Source organism: Cyrtonyx montezumae, unplaced genomic scaffold, assembly GCF_038088225.1.
Source record: "Cyrtonyx montezumae isolate F1298 unplaced genomic scaffold, pur_monq_1.0 scaffold_6, whole genome shotgun sequence".
Lineage (NCBI taxonomy): Eukaryota > Metazoa > Chordata > Aves > Galliformes > Odontophoridae > Cyrtonyx > Cyrtonyx montezumae.
In genome coordinates this window covers 6,294,541-6,311,857 of record NW_027072067.1, presented here as the reverse complement: position 1 = coordinate 6,311,857, position 17,317 = coordinate 6,294,541, and the positions used below count along the sequence as shown (strand labels likewise).

Genomic DNA, 17,317 nt, shown 5'->3' with positions numbered 1-17,317 from the left:
TCTATATACCCAAATATCTTGTTGTCTAAATGTCTTTATCAGCAGCTTTAAAGAGCCAACATTTCTCCTTCACCTCCAGCAACTTTTTTAATTAACTTGTTTTTTTCTTTGAAAAAATACACTTTCTCTGCCAACAAGATAATAATTTCATTTCCAGTTCAATTTGATTTTGGTCTTATATGTGGTATTTGTGTAAGAGGAGTGTATGCATACATTTATCAGAGACGTCACTTCACTGTGACTGCCATTGAAAAAAATACTGTAGATCCTGATCCCTCCCCTGAGGAAAATGCAGTCTTTCAGGTGTGTTATAGAATCATAGCATGCCTTGGTTTGGAAGGGACTTCAAAAGATCATCTAGTTCCAAGTCCTTTGCCTCAGGCTGGATTTCCATCCATGAAATCTGGTGCTAGATCAGGTTGCTCAGGGCCCCATCCAATCTGGCCTTGAGCACCTCCAGGAATGGGGCTCCCTTAGGTCTCTGGGCAGCCTGCCCCAGCAAATCACTGCTGCCTTAGTGAAAATTTCCCCCCTGACTTCTAATCTGAATAGCCCCTCTTTTAGCATAAAGCTGTTTCCCCTTGTCCTACGTCTATCTTCCAGTGCAAACATTTTTTAAACATTGTGGAAATTAAGCACCTCTGCATCTCTCCCTACTGATAAGCTGCCACAGCATTTAACCAAGATTAATGTCTGGCTTCTGTGTTGCACTGAAGGGAAAGATCATAGATAGTGTGTATAAAAACTGTGCTTAATCCTCTGCATAAGCTATTTTAACGTAAAGGCAAAGTTAAAGGAGGGCTCAGTCATTGGTGAAGTTCAAAGTAGCAGCCTTGCCAACTGTTTAATTTTACGGCTCTCCTATAATAACAGCAATGTTCATTTTACTTTACCCACACCAATTGCAAATTCCTCACTAATGAAAGATACAGAAAGACAAAACAAGATTACAGAGCAAAAGCTAGCAAAGTTTGTTGCCTCTGATTTCATGGTATGCTATGGTAGCTCTTTTTCCAAATGCCTGTGCAGTCATGGGTATGTTGCCCCGGTCAGATGTAAAGGACAGCATCTTTGATACTCTAAGAGGAGCCTAAAGCCAGGATTGCATAAACAAAAAAATTTCTTACAGGCATGTGACATCTGCTGCCAAAAAAATGAAATACTTAATTTTGGTTTTTTAATTAAAATTTTAATTAAAGCAGTTATCCCTCACAGAGATCTGCTGAGTGCTGTCTCTCATAATTGTTTTTGTGAAGAGATGGCCTTCACCTTACCCTTGGACACTAGCTGAAGGGCAGCAAATGCAAAGCAAGCACTGGCATTCTTCAGCTATGTTAACGTGCCATCAGATAGAACAGAATGATCTCTCTGTGCCAAAACTAATTTTTGTTGAATTAAGTTTTTAACTACCATTGTAGTGTCTATCTCAGATTTTGCAGTTGTAAGTATTTCAGTTCTGCAAGATAATGAAAATATAAAATTTGGAACAATTGCATATAAAGAGCTTAACTCTTAAATTTACTATTGTCAAAGCAGAAATTTGTTTTTTAGATGATGTTTGGTGATTGAACATAAAATAAGAAAAAACTAGGAAAGGGAAGAATGTGTGTCACAGAATTCAAATAATATTTTGGAAAAAATAAACCCTTTCTATTATTTTTCTTTATTTTAATAGCATAATATTGATAGCTGTGCTTAACATGTTCAAACATTTTGCAAGCCTTACACTTTCAAATGGAGGAATTTCCTAATATTTTTTCTTTAAACTTTGAATGAAGATGTTTTCAGTGCTTCAGAGCTTCAGTATTTCCCCCTGAACAGGTGCTAATTAAGGAATAATTTCTATTGAAAGATAACAATAAATAAAGGAGTTGTAAATCCATAGTAATAGAAATTGTTATAGCCATTTTCTGGATTTATTTAGCCCTATTATAAGATGGTTTAGTCAGAAAAAGTTTAATTTTTATTACTGAATTAGTAAGTTGTTAACGATGTAGTTCAAAATATGCTTATGTACTCTCATCACACAGGTTGATGCTCAGATAAATCAGAATATGCTTGATCCTTCTAGCAAAGTGAGTTATACATTTGGAGACTGTGTATCAGCATGTCACTCTGAGTGTTTTAATAGTGCCAGCATATTAAGTGTGATGCAAGAGCTTACTTGGTATTTGTCCTGAGACATACGTACCAAAGTGGGTTATAGATTTCTGCGGTGATTCTGGTTGGAAGCCTCCTCAGAAGGTCATTTTATGCACACTTCTTCCCAAAGGGTGTGATTTAATTAGTTTAAGGACCATTCCATGACAATTCAGGGAACAAACCAAGTCACAAAGTTAAAATACATGAAGTCAAATACTGTGTATTTCTTGAGATGGGAGGCAACCAGGCAGGGGATTCAACTTGTGTAAAGAGATGCGATTTTCATCTGTAAAAACAGAATTTCCAGGATCTATTACAGAGAGTAATGGGGCAAAACATCCAAATCTCAAACAGCACAGGTGTCTGTGCCTGGTACAATAAAGGAAGAGCTTGTTAGTGACATTTGACAAACAAGATATGGCAATAAGTGTCTTTGGATGTGGACAATGAGCCATAGCTGGAAGAAGAAGGAGTTTTTTAAGAATTCCCTAATGCCAGAATTTCCTTTTCACTGAAAGTCATGCTCAACTAAGTTCTCTGAAATTACTTTATTCATGCAATCTAGTTTATCTTCGTAACCATTAGATGCAGTTGATCTTTAAAACTATTTATAAGAACACGTAAACAAATGATGGCATATAAACTGTCTTGGAGGAGTTAAGAATTTTGTTTAATTTTGTATTAAATCATAAGAGATCTGAAAGTTTTGATGTAGTACAATGGGGATTTGCCATGACTTCTTTGCACCACTGTCTTGTTTTCAAAAAACTCTCCAATCTTCTGTGTGGTTGATGCAGTTCATTTTCTATGTCACTATGTTATTCTGCAATGTCAAGATCTAGATCAAAATACCTGGCAAGGTGACAGTCAGTATTTTTTCTGCTTTATCTGAATTTGATAGGGAATTTTCCAAGGAAAGAGAAAAAGCCAAGGCCCGAGGGGACTTTCAGAAGCTACGTGAAAAACAGCAGCTTGAAGAAGATCTGAAGGGATATTTAGACTGGATTACACAGGCAGAAGACATTGATCCTGAGAATGATGAAGAGGCTGATGAAGAAGGCAAACGGAACAGTATGTGTTCTTTACTCAGTGCTGATTCTGTGTGGAATGGTTTGACTGCTTTCATTGAGTTACACTGGAGAGAATGCAGCCTAGCTGGTGCTGCTCTATGATTTTATGTTTGCTCAAGTGTTTATTAGCAGAACAATCATGTCCATTAATATATCGGTACTTGCATTTATGGAAGAGAATTTAGAATTTTACAATATGTTTAGGATTTTTCTCTGACCTGTTCATCTACAAATCATTGCCTGCATTCAGTCTACAGAGATTTAAAAAAATTTGCTTCATTTGTGTTCTCTAAAAAGTTAGTGCATATAAGCTGCGTACCACTAAGTGTCTTCATAAACCCTTATTCAGGAAGATTATGTTTTTGTATGTAGTTGCATACAGAAGAAACAATGACTTAAAAAGCTTAAAGTATATAGTCAAAAGTCCAGTAGAGAAATAACCTCATGCTAATAGAGAGGATTTTTTTTTTTAGTTTCAAAGTAAGGAAATGACACACTAGATCTTTCAGACGTTCAAGAATACTATTGAGTAAAATCTTTTCTACTAGAAGTTTTCATATGTAGCTAGAAATTGGGAAATTTGGGACCACTTTTATTGAATGGTAAGATGGATAATTGTTACTTACAGTGGATTAGTAATGTGTAATGGAAATAGTGGTCGATTGCCACAATAACCTTCTAGTGCTTCTGACTAGAGTCTCAGCATAAGTAAACATGCTAGTTTTGTGATATTGTAAAAGTTAAAATTTATCATCTGGTTTCTGCACTTGAGAAATTTTAATTAATATCAGTATTTTAATGTAATAGTTTTGTTTAAGGTATTTTAGTCTCTTAGCTGTGTTTACATGGTAGTAAACAAAAAGAGAACCTCTAGTACTGTACACAAGTGAGAGCTTGGATGTTGCTGGTATAATACTAAATGTGAGATTAAAGCCCAAATTTCAGTATACATATTGATTTTAAGTATGACCTTATTACTCATGTGGTACTCCATTAAGTATATGTAAGGCAGTGTGTCACAAGTAGTTTGTCAAAGATAATTCAGAATAACATTTTTTGTGTTGAAATAATTCATTTTTACTGAATTTTTTGCACTAGCGCTGCTACTTTGTGAACTGTTCTTGAAAACTATGGTCCTTTTCAGAAGCTTAAGTATTGACTATTGAAGATATGAAAAACAGTTTTATACTGCACTAATTTATAAGTGAACGTTACAGGTAGAAATGATTTCAAGATTTTAAAAAACTGGTGAAAATTAAATAACTTAAGAGCTTTTAAATATAAATTGTTAACTTAGGCATTCTAGAATAATTTAAGAGCTGAAGGAGATTTCCAGCTTAACAGTAGGATAGGATATGAAAATAATTAAATCCCAGGAACTGAATTTCAGATGGTTGCTTCTATTTTAAATATAAAACATCAAAGCCAAGTTACTAACATCAGAAATACCAAAGAATACTTGAAGCCTCTTTATCAGTGTTGTAAAACTACTGAATACTTTATGTCTTATATCTTCAAAGCCCTAATACGTTGCCTGTCAGCTGGTCCTAGTACCCCTACAAGGCAAGTATTTGCAGGGTTCCTTTGACTTCTGAGAAAACTAGTTGAAATATTGAGCTGAGTGAATGAATTTACTCAGGGGTCATCAATACAGCATTGCTCTTCAATGAATAATATTTCCTTTGCTGGTGGTCAGCTTTTGTATTCTTTAGAGATATAATTTTAGTCCAATCAGCTTGATGTCTACTACTCTAGCAGTAGAGCATGAAGGAAGATGGCAGATCTGATATGATTCCGGTTTCTGCAGCTCTGCTGGCATTGTAGATGTTCTAAGAAGGAAAGAGAAGTAAGACATCAGGGTGGTAAAGACTTCATTATACTGGGCTCTTAACTGGGGCTGAGATGTTGTGATCTGCTTCTGGCAAGGTACTGATCTTAACATCAGTTTTCCTCCACAAAGCAGACGTAGCGCACACAATTATCTGGAGTGGTCTCTAAGTTGTACATTCCAGTCACACTGCAAAAATCATTTCTGGTTTGGCTGAGTCATAAAAGGTTCAAAAAAATGCTTTGCGCAAGCTCACTGTTTTGTTTTACAGTGAGTTATTGATCTGCAAGCATTCTTTTGGCACTGAGCAAGCTTGTGTACGTGTATGTTGAGTGGAAATTTCCAGCAAGTAGTCTCCTCTGGCTTTATGCACTTGTGCTTAAATATGAAGCTCAGGATTTCATGTTCAGTACCAACTGCTGCAAGATGTGAAGGAGGAAGGTTTGCTCAAGCACTCCACCTTGTATTGTCTTGTGTTCAAAGTGTTCTGTTGCACATCACGTTGCATGACAAGGTGTGATGAGAGAGCACATGAGCTATCAATCCAGTTACTCCAGGGGAAGCTTTTGGGTTATAACTGTAATAAACTACTTGTTTGTGAGTGAGGTGCAATTTAGCTAGCTATCATCGGGCTAATATTCTTGAGTAGTATGCTAAGGAAATAAATTTACTCCAAATATACCAGTGATTTCTTGCTTCAAGGAATGGCCTATGAAAAGATAGGACTGGGCCCCGATCACCATAATGCTCTTCCATAATGTCAAAGAGCTTTGGGTTTAGGGTACAGAAGGTCTCTCCATGGCAGGTAAAGGTACAGATCTCAAAGGCAGTTAAATCAAAAACTGTTGGCTTCTGACATGATCCTTTAGCAATGTTTAGGTTCCTTTTTGATCTAAAAATTCTAGTGAGAGTTATTTATGGTCTAACATAAGTTATTTATGTATGAAAACCATGTATTTGCCTTTTTTTTTCTTTTTCTGCTAGTGGACAAATATTCATTGCTATTGAAAAAGGGAAAATCTTTTAACTAGTAGAATTGTCACTGTGTCTCTAGGAATAGGGACCAGCTGTAGTATATATGTGAGCTAATAGCTATTTACTCTGAGGACAACAAAAAGCATCTCCCGTTAACTTGAAAGGAATTCGAATTTAGCTCATGCTCCAAAAATCCGGAGAGGTGGGGGATGTAGCTCTGATAAGCTTTTCTGTTAGCAATTTCAATTTGTTTTGTCTAATATTGCCTGTGCTGTATGTATGGACACGTTTTTATTTTTTGCGTTGCAACTGCTGCCATCTACTGTGTAAATGCTGGGATTACACGTACTTAACGCGAAGGGGTTACACTGGCTGACTTAATGGAAGAAAAGAAGAAAAGCAGACTTAGTTGCTTTGTCCGGTCTTCCAAAAAACATGGTAAAACATGTTCGAGTTTGCAGTTGAGCTTTCTCTGCATTTGGAGTGATAATTTTTGAAAGTACATATGCATTTTCTGTAACACAGACATATACATCTACAGCATGGAGACACTGGTGCATGCAGTTCTGCTCTTCTAAGTGCATGTTTCCAATAGACTGGTGCTGCAGTGCTCTGCCTTCTTAGAGCATAATTTTTAACGTTTAGATTTTAACTGAAATGCCTTTGAATGTTTTTATTTAAGTATAGGCTTTCTTTTTTACAGATACCGTATACAAAGTGTGTTTTAAATTCAAGTGTGAAAAAATCCATGACACAAGCTTTAAAATTTATTGCAGGTTTAAAATAGCATGGATATAATATAATAACAGTATTTACTATTATAATTCCACTTTTAATGTGGAACCTAACAACAGTAACAGAAAGCTTTTACTGTATGTGTTCTTGTTATTGATAGTTTTCTGTAACTTGTGTTTTCTTCATTTTCTCTCCCACCCTCAGTGTAGACAGATAAGGTTCTAGTGTCATACACATTTTCAGTTCTGTTCCAATTTAATAGTGGTGAATGTATTGATTTGATTATCACAGTGGCAGCAGTTAGGAGATCTGCTTTTAGTCCCATGTAAAACAAAGTCATAGGTGCAACCGATATCCTTGCTGTCAAGAAGTGGTCACTATTGTAACTCAGATTGAGGCTTGCAAATCTGGGCCTTAGCATAATATAAGAGATTAAGTCAGGAATTGCTACAATATTATGGACTCATTTTCAATGAATTTTGAATCAGCTTAAAATTACTTATGTACTCATACACAGCAAGATGAATTATTTAATTCTCCTTCTGCTGCCATGTAACCAAACCATTTCAACCTATGTTGAGTTTCTGAGGACTGACATAAAAAAGAGAAAGCCCAGAAGAATAAATGTTGGCAGTAGCAAAATTAAATCTGCACTGTGTAGGCAGATACCTCACTACAGTGTCATGTGGACCATCTTCCTGGCAGCCCCTCCATAAGCTGAACTTATCCTGAGGTGCTTCACAGTCAGAGCAGTGAGAACCCCTTCTTTCTGATGTACTTTCTGAACATAAAGTAGATTTGGAGAAATTTGTGATGAATTTTTGATGAATTCTCTTCTGGGATGTTTTTTTTTTTTTTCTGATTTCCTTTGTAATTGCCCCAAAGATTTTGCATGAAGAATTCAGAAAATCAGTGTACTGATTTGACAAAGAATTAGGACAGTATGCAAGTTTATGGAACTATGCAGCTATTAATCAGATGTGGTTTGATAATTGCCAACCAGCTATTAGCAGGCACAAGGAGACCATTCTGCAAGGTTTGCTCTAGAATGTTGTCAGTATAGTACCATGTTTAGTAATCATAATTCTCTCCAGCAGCAATTTTCTTATCTTCATAAATAAAATGTAATAGCTGATACTTTTGACCTAATTTCTCAATCATCAGGAAGGTGCATGCTGTATGGGTTAGCTATACTGCCTAATGCAAGTATTCTTTCCTTTAAAATAAGGGCAAGAAAAGACAAATAAAGAAAATCTGCTATCTCCCTGAGTGCTGGAGTACCAGATTAAAGACCTCAAAGCTGGCCCTCTGTGTTCTGTGCCCAGCACACACCATTCTCACAAAAGCTGTGCTCCTTTTACTGAGACTTTCCAAGACTTGCCAAGTTGCTTGCATTAGCTAGTGTGAATGTGGTCATGCAGTGCTCTTGCTTTCCTTCTGGCTGAAGGTTTAAAGATTTGCCAGCATTGTTGGAGCTAGACTTTCACGTGTTGCTTTTCTCAGTACTTTTATCAAGTTTTTCTGTTGGCATACAAATTTCAAGATAGTGGTGGTTGTATTCCTCATTTCAACTGAACTGCCATTATTCTTTCTCTCCTCCGTTTTGGAAACAAAGCACCTGCAAGTCAGTAATGAAGCTCTAGACCTACCTTGTTTGAAATGGAGACGTGCGATTCTGTGATTCTGTGATCCTCGCTGTGGGACTGACAAATAGGAACACAGATTTTTGTCGTTGAAACTTTGCATTTCCTAATGCAGCCATGTTCAAAATGCGTGATTATTACTGGTTCAACATGGATTAAAATGATACTCCTTTATACATTTTTAAAAATTCTTTGACAGGTATTCAGATTAATTAGCTCTTGCACTATCCTGAGTGACTGGATTCTGGGTACTACTCTTAGTAGTAGATAGTAGTAGATAGAAAAGGTTTGGTGTATTGGACACAAGTGTGAGAGGCAGTTGCACTTGTTGCCCAAGTAAAACTTACCATAAAGTTGAGCCTCACTGTTTTTGTGTAGTGGCTCTTAATAACAGTGTTTGAAACAAGACTTCTGCACTCTTATGCGTGCAGTTGCCCATCACAAATACTAAAGTGTTCACTTGGTGACTATTACATTGTGTTTCCTAACAACATGATATCGCACAGCAAAAGATAACTGTTTCAGTTCCTTACTAGACAGAGGAACTGCTTGCATTTATTGCAAAAGATATTGGCATTTCTAATTAACAGCTCTTTGTTCTGAAGATCTGAGACAGTGCTTGAAATAGTTTTCTCTTTTTTTTTTCTTAAACCGTTGTCAGTATTAATTATTGAATTTCAATACCAACAAAGATTACCTGCTTTAGTTTTAAATGAAGTTCCTTTTAACTCCATAACTGAAAGCTTTGAAGTTGATACTGGTGGGACTTGCAGTATTCTTCTTGCAGTATTATTATTATTATTATTTAGCTTTCAGTTACATAATACTAGAATTGAGGCACTTGCAGGTGCTAGCCAGGGATTTTTTGCATCTACCATAGTTAAAGTAATACTTAAAAGGAATAACCAAAACAGAAGAACCTTGTGAAAATAGTTTTGCTGTGCTTACTGCTTGGAGTGCCTTGTTTTATTCAAACACCTGCATGGACATTTTGTATCTTCCTTTGCCATGCCAAGTCTGTGTTTAGCATCTCTGGAACAGAAAGAGGCATTGCAGCACTTCTGTCTTCATTACTCTCAGTCTACAGACAGAGACTTTTAAATATATATATAAAAAGCAACAAACTATCAGAAGGCACAACCCAAAATACCTTTAAGATATTATTTTACGCTTTTTTTTTCTTGCTATTCTACAGTAATTTCCACCTTCTCACTCTTTCTTCCTACCTTATATGGTATTTCTACTATATGAGCCAGAAACATTAATTTGACATTTTTCTTGTTCCTGAGGTTGTCCTTCAATGCTTGCTTTACCTAGAAGTACTGTTCTCCCCTAGGAGGTATTGATTACATTGGTTGTTCAACCTTTCCTAACACTTATTCTGCATTGTTAGAAGTAAATGGTGAGGAACAATTGGCAAGTGAGCTTTGTCTAATAAGTCATTAGCTGCAATTTCTAACTCTGATTCCTACTTGGGTGGGGATTGGACCAGGTGGCCTCAAGAGGTCCCTTCCAATCTCAACTGCTCTGTGATCCACCACATGTGCAGTAATTAACTGATGTGCTATAAATGTGATAACCACCATTTTTCTAGCATCTCTTGTAGTACCCATTCTGCCATTATCAGTGCTTCCTGATTTCTCATATGATATTTGCAGGCACAATTTATTTTTAATGTCTTGCCTTGATTATTTCATATTGGAATTAAAAAGCATAGAGTGGTCAGTATGATCAAAGTGCAAGACCATATTTTCAGAGGAACCATAGCATTTCTTGGAATTATCAATGTGTTAGCAAGAATTCAACACCTCCAAAGGGGTAACAGGACACTTAAAAGGTCACAGAATCTAGTACTGGTTTATTTGTTAGGGTTACTGTTCTCTTTATTCCAAATTCTCTCTACATTGCATTCTGTAATGCATTTTCGGTAGCTATGGTAAATCACTGAAACAAAACAAAAAGTTACAGTGTACTCTGGAATTCTGTATGCTTTCTTTTGCTATATGTGAAAGGCTGAAGTGTCTATTTAACTTCGTCTGTTATTTCTCAGCCCTTCAGAGCTCTCATTAGGTCTGCAAAATGTGGAGGCATTTTTGACATAGAGCAGGATATCAGATACTGTGTAATGCCCTGCTTGGCTATCAGTCTAAAACAATTGCTGTCTCCTAACAGCAAGCATGCCCACCAGTGAAACCGAGTCAGTGAACACAGAGAATGTGAGTGGAGAAGGAGAGAGCCCAGCATGCTGTGGGAGCTTATGGTGAGTACACAGGCACGGTTCTGAAACGTTCTCCTGTTGTGGTTCAGCCCTATGGGCAGCTCAGCACCACACAGCTATTGGCTCATTCTCCCACAGTGGGATGGAGGGAAGATCTAAAAAGCTAAAAGTCTGAGAACTTGTAGGTTCAGGTTAAAGAAAAATAAATAAATGAATAAATAAATGTGTTATGTTGTGCAATTGCTCACCACTTGCTGACCAATGCACAACCAGTCCCTGAGCAGTGACATCCCCTGTGAGCCAACCTCCCCACTTTTACTGTTCAGCATGACAGTGTATGGTATGGGCTACCCTCATGTCCTGTTTGGGCAATTTGGATCAGCTCTCCTGGTTCTGTTCCCTTCCAACCCCTCTTGTGCACTCCCAGCCAACATGAGAAGCTGTAAGCCCTCAACCAAGTGTAAGCACTGCTCTACAGCAACTATGATATCAGTGTATTATCAACATTATTCTCATCTGAAATCCAGAGCATAGCACCATACCAGCTACTAGGAGAAAAATTGTACTAGCTAAAGCAAGGACAACCCCTCATCTCAAAATTTAAAAGAATCATTTCTCCCCATTGCTTATTTAGCCAAGATTGCTTTCAAATACTCAAGCTTTATGTGGCAAATGTTTGGGCTTTTTTGGTTTTATGTTAAACCAATGAATCTAGCATTAATGCCCTCCTAAAGTTCAAGTTGGGAAAAATTCCAATGGCATCGTATTTTCTTGTAAGCTTTTCTTGAATGTAATTATTATCCAAAATTGAACAGTATGAATGGTAAGAACTCAGTGGTGTTTGCTGTTTTTTGCACGGATTTTCCTGCTTTCCAGGCATGTTCTACACAATCAGATAATTTACTTAGTTTTAAGGAATTTCCTTTCTTTCAGTTAGAATGTTTGTAGAGCTTATAGAACAGCGTTACAGAAAATAAATAACAGATAGTAATATTTTAGCATCCACAAAACATTTTGGGGAGCTTATTTTTATCTATATCTAATTCCAGTTTAGTGACTTGAAAAATTTCATCATTCCAAAGAGACTGAATTTTTGTTAGCTATATTTTCTGTACATTTTCTGTACTCTTATCTTGTTGTTTTTTTCTTTTCTTTCAGTCAAACCATCTCAAAATCCAAGTTCAGGTCAGTATTTTCCTCTCTTTTTTAGTCACTATTTTTTTCATGGTATACTTTACACATCATTATGGTCTAATATGTTTATTCTTTATTTATTGTGCTTTAAATCTTGTTGAATTACACGTGTGGTTCTTGCAAGAAAGTACAGTTTAAAAAAATGTAACACCTCAGATAAAAAGTAATCTGAAACTGAATGCTGATAGTTTTATGTAGATCTACTAACAATATAGAAAATACAAATGGATTGCAGATCTTGAAGCTAAACTTCATAAGCTCTGGTGACTGACTTGATGGGATGCTGAGTTCAGTCATGGTGCAAGTTTGGCGTTCCCATTCCAAGTTGGTTTCAGATTTCTGACTGGAACTAAAGAACCATCTAAACATGAATACTTGAGCAAATGAAAGTGATATTGGGAGCATATTTGTGAGAATAATGGTTTACTTATGAATAGTTATGATGAAAAAGTGATAAATTATTTAATGAGAACATAAACACCGAATACTTGGGTTTGTTGTAACAAACGGTATCAATTAAAAATGTCTTTTGTGGTTTAAATACTTATTCAACTTCTGTATCTTGTGAAAAAATGCTTCATAATTTCATAAAATAGTATTATGTCATTGCAAATATATGAAAATGGTTTTTTTCTTCAAAATAAAAGGCTATGTATCATTTTTCACCCATGATTATGTTAGTGTTTTATAACTGGGAGGAATGGTTACTAAAAATAGAAAACTCCTGAGAAAAATTCATATAATGAAGAATAACTCCCAAAGTTGCATTTTACTTTTTAAAATACTCAACAAAATCTAAAAGAAGACAAAGAAATTAGCAGTCCTTAATCTGCAACTGATAATGATTTACACAAGTAACTGAATCAGTCTACTTGTTTTTATGTAAATATACCTACTCACACTTGTATACGTGCACTATACTTCTTCAGAGATGAAGACATTCATTTTCTGTATAATATAAATTTACTTTTGTTTGAACTTTCAGTCGACGCTGGCGTCGCTGGAATCGATTTAATCGAAGAAAATGTAGAGCTGCAGTAAAATCTGTCACATTTTATTGGCTTGTTATTGTCTTGGTCTTTCTGAACACATTAACTATCTCATCAGAACATTATAACCAACCTGACTGGCTGACCCAGATCCAAGGTACAGTCAAATTATTTGTCCTGTTTGTAATTGTGGATGCTTGCATTCTGTGTATTTTTCATACTCTGCAATTTTGTTTATTTGTTGAAGGTATTCAGCACCCTCCCCACCCCCCACCCCCCGAAAAGAAAGAAAAAAAAGAAAAAGAAGGACAATACCAAATTGTTAATACCTGTACTTCTGTTAAATCATGCTTGAAAGTTGTGGAAGAGAACAGTAACTGGTATAGCACACTTCGGGCTGCATTGTTCAATTTTAAGTGTGGACTCAAGTTGTGAGTTGAGCAGCCATGAACTACTCAAGTTGTTGGAAAAATGAATAATACTTAGGTGTCAGGAAGCTTGGCATCCTTGTATAACTTCTGTCACATTAAGCAACAATTACTGACAGAAGTAAAAAGAATAAATAAATGAAATTAATAAAATAACTCATTTATTTCTTTCTAAGCAACGGGTTGTAGAGAAAGTATAATATTAAGATGTTAAAACAAAAGTGGATATTATGAAACAATTCAAAAAATATTGTGTTATTATTATTATTTTTTTAATATTTTGTTTCAGATATCGCAAATAAAGTTCTTCTGGCTTTGTTCACCTGTGAAATGTTAGTAAAGATGTACAGCTTGGGTCTACAGGCTTATTTTGTTTCTCTTTTTAACCGCTTTGATTGCTTCGTTGTTTGTGGTGGCATTGTTGAAACCATTTTGGTGGAGTTGGAAATTATGTCACCCCTTGGAATTTCAGTGTTTCGCTGTGTTCGTCTCCTGCGTATTTTTAAAGTAACAAGGTAAGATTAACTAAAACTGCTATCTTTAGGGATAGCTGAAGGGTGATCAGCAATTCTTTTGTAATACTTCATCATGCACTGCTCTTTTACTGTTCTTTTGTTTGGTTTGTTATTTTTTTTTTTGTTGGGTTTTATTTTATTTTATTTTTTTTGGTGTGTGTTAACACACGCATTTTAATTTATAGGCACTGGGCATCCCTGAGCAACTTGGTAGCATCCTTGTTAAACTCAATGAAGTCCATTGCTTCACTGTTGCTTCTGCTTTTCCTCTTCATCATAATCTTCTCGTTGCTTGGAATGCAGCTGTTTGGAGGCAAATTTAATTTTGATGAAACTCAAACAAAACGGAGCACCTTCGATAATTTTCCACAAGCTCTTTTAACTGTATTCCAGGTAACTGTCTTTCATCCCCTATGAGACATATTATCTTTGATGATCAGCAAAACTGTTTAAGTGATCATGTTGCCTGAAAACAAAATCATAAATACTATTTATTCTGTTTACTTCAAGTAGCATTCTGCTCATTAAATTCAGTACTCTGGTAATTCTGCACCATTTGTACCATTTATTTCATATCTTATTTGATCTATCTATGCAACATAGCTGTCATATTACTTCATAAAATTAAATCTTTTTTGTCCATCAAATATACACTTAGAAGAGGAGGTGGCATATTGTTTTATTTTAATTAATTAGTTTCCTTTAACTTCATTATCTATATAAAAGTTCAGTTTTTCCCTATGAAAAAATTGAGATGCATTGTTAGAGGGCATATTTGCATGTGGGTTTATATTGTTTACTGTAGTATACAAATAAGGAAGAATTTCTTTAAAGGGACATTACCAGGTTAATTAAAATTTTAAAAATCTGAGGTCAGGCTAATCAGTTCCATCTTTCTAACCATTTTCATGTTCAGCTTTGCAGACGTTGCACATTACCACAGTGTTCGGTTTCAGACTTTGTAGGCAGACACTGTAATATTCAACTCTGCTTCCTATCTCCTCACTAGTAGTTTTCGTATACAGAAGTCTAACTTTATTGTATAGTTTGAGCAGAAGAAATATTCTTCTACTGCTCTTTTTGATATTGAGTTATTAATAGTATATCTTCTTCTTAGATTCTAACAGGTGAAGACTGGAATGCTGTTATGTATGATGGCATAATGGCGTATGGTGGCCCATCATCATCAGGCATGATAGTCTGCATATATTTCATCATCCTCTTCATCTGTGGTAACTGTATCCTTTGTGCTTCATGGAAACACCTCCAAATAGAACCATGTGCCAGAGTGTAACCATGCCAGGGGCACAGGCAAGATTTCTCTAGAAGGGAATAAGTTGCAATGGACGTGCATGCTCATTCTGCCCATGCTAAGTCCTTTGAATTGACTTTATAGAGCAATTCTCTTTTTCTTATATTCGCTGATGAATGAGATTCCAGTGATCTTCAAGTGCATCTCCAACCACTACAGTGTCAGAAACAAAAAAGAATTATTCTTCCTTCAATGGGAAATCAACCTTATTCTGCCTGCTTGTCTCTATTTGACATCTCTCCTTCTCAAAATGAATGGATGTAGTTTGATCTCTATGACAGTAATTTCATGTTCATCCTTTTGATGCTTTGCATAAGTCTGTTAGGTCTGACACGCACCATCGATGGACCCAGTGATCCACTGTATACTGCAAGGACCAGATGAGAGAAACTGACAAGGAGAAATGTTTAGTCAGTTAGGATTAAGTCTTCTGAAGCATTCCCCTTCCCTGTCTTCAGTATACTGGAAATTACTCCTTGGTCCCATATAGCAACAGAAACTGGTGTCATTCTCCTAAATCCTTAAAAGGTCAGGAGGTAATAAAAGGGCAAAATCATTCTATTACTACACTGTACTTATATCAGTATTTATACATAACTGATACAGACTGAAGTACAAAATTTAATATAGATTTTCATAGACACAGAAGACAGAACATAAAAAAATATATTTTTTTAAAGTGCCTGAACAGTCTTGACAATCAAAAGTCAGTGTTTTGCATTTGAATCATGCTCAAGGTAGCATGAGGTTAAGTTTAATTTTATTTCAAAAAACCAAAAACAATTGGCAAGTATTCCATTATTTTAAAACCAGTGATCCTGCTGGATCTTGACTGATTTTACACTGAGTATTATTCTAGTCCATTAAGTGACTGTTATTTGCACTACATTCCAACATCACCCATCTCTACACTTAAGGTTGGGAACATGGGATTTATCTCTCTCACACTGTCAGTGTTTATACTGATAATAAACTAAACAAAGTGTGGTAAGTCATAATGTCCTTAAAATGATTTGAAATAGATATCTTGCTAAACGTCTTCTTGGCCATTGCTGTGGATAACTTGGCAGATGCTGAAAGTCTAAATACAGCTCAGAAAGAAGAAGCAGAAGAAAAGGAAAGGAAAAAGAATGCAAGGTAAAACAGCTCAGGCATGATGAATGAGCAGTAGAAGGTAGGAAGAGGGAACTGAATTCTTTCTTGTAAGGATTTTCTTTGCATAAATGCCTTCACTTTCTGCAAAGCTTATTGGACTCGGGAAACAAAGGTCTGAATTTACCTTGGCATTAAAGTAAGACCCAGTTAGAGTGATTTTAGATAAAAGTTGGCTAGTGATTGGGAAAATAGGGTGATCTAAGGAGATAATGGTAAGCCAAATAATGTTTAAACATCACAATGATAGGATTTATTGTACAATTAGAATAAGAATGTTTCTGTTCTTGCCAGTGAAAAAGACCATTTGGAATCAGTTCTGTAAGCCTTATACAGGCAAGAAGACAACCTTTCCTTGAGATTAGTGCAGCCTGTTGAAGTTAGTGCAAGTCATCTGAGTCCAAGGGCACATTTTATCCGTCTAGAAATGAGAAATGATCGTGCATCAAATTCTTTAGAGATTAACTTATGCAGTTAAATTCAAAATGATAATGTTTTAAATGGATCAAGTGCATTCAAATGCAGTAGATTTTATTATTTTGTTGACTGCTTCTGTGCAAATCACTTTAAATATCACTTAAATATTTTACTGTATGTTTCTATGTATACTCAACTTAAAAAAAAAACACTTATAATTTACTCTAAATCTGTCTTCACATGATTTGCATTTTAATTGTTTTTTGCTTGTTTGTATTTTCTAGAAAAGAGAGTCTGGAAAATAAAAAAAGTGAGAAGTCAGAAGGTGACCAAAAGAAGCCCAAGGATAGTAAGGTGTTTATTTTTTATAATATATCTGTTCAAGAAATAATTACTTTCCAGGCCTGCTATTCTATATGTGATTTCTTCTGTGAAGTCATCATCTGTACATTCTTTCCAGGCAAAGGAAATATTTCTGATGCTTGGCATCATTGCAGAATCTGTTATCTAAGAAAATCCTTTTGATTTCAATATTCAAACATGGAAAAGTCATATCTGAAATTACTTTAGGATCTCTGAATGTATTTTGCCTGGTAAATCCAGTGGAAGAGATTAATAAATGATGAATTCTTAGCTGAATTTTCAAACATTTGTGATTTTTACCAAACCTGTTGGTCATATTGTGATTGTAATGTCTGC

The 17,317-nt window shown here is 35.6% G+C and overlaps 1 protein-coding gene across 1 annotated transcript in view; it reads left to right on the top strand.

Annotated features, from left to right (window-relative positions):
• Positions 1–17,317, top strand: part of CACNA1D (calcium voltage-gated channel subunit alpha1 D) — a 157,734-nt gene that overhangs the window by 83,953 nt on the left and 56,464 nt on the right. Inside the window, exons 9-17 of the mRNA XM_065749761.1 lie at positions 3,044–3,213; positions 10,566–10,653; positions 11,770–11,796; positions 12,791–12,951; positions 13,512–13,737; positions 13,923–14,130; positions 14,855–14,975; positions 16,072–16,186; positions 16,903–16,972. Coding sequence (XP_065605833.1) covers positions 3,044–3,213; positions 10,566–10,653; positions 11,770–11,796; positions 12,791–12,951; positions 13,512–13,737; positions 13,923–14,130; positions 14,855–14,975; positions 16,072–16,186; positions 16,903–16,972 — 1,186 coding nt within the window. The remainder of the gene's footprint in view (positions 1–3,043; positions 3,214–10,565; positions 10,654–11,769; positions 11,797–12,790; positions 12,952–13,511; positions 13,738–13,922; positions 14,131–14,854; positions 14,976–16,071; positions 16,187–16,902; positions 16,973–17,317) is intronic.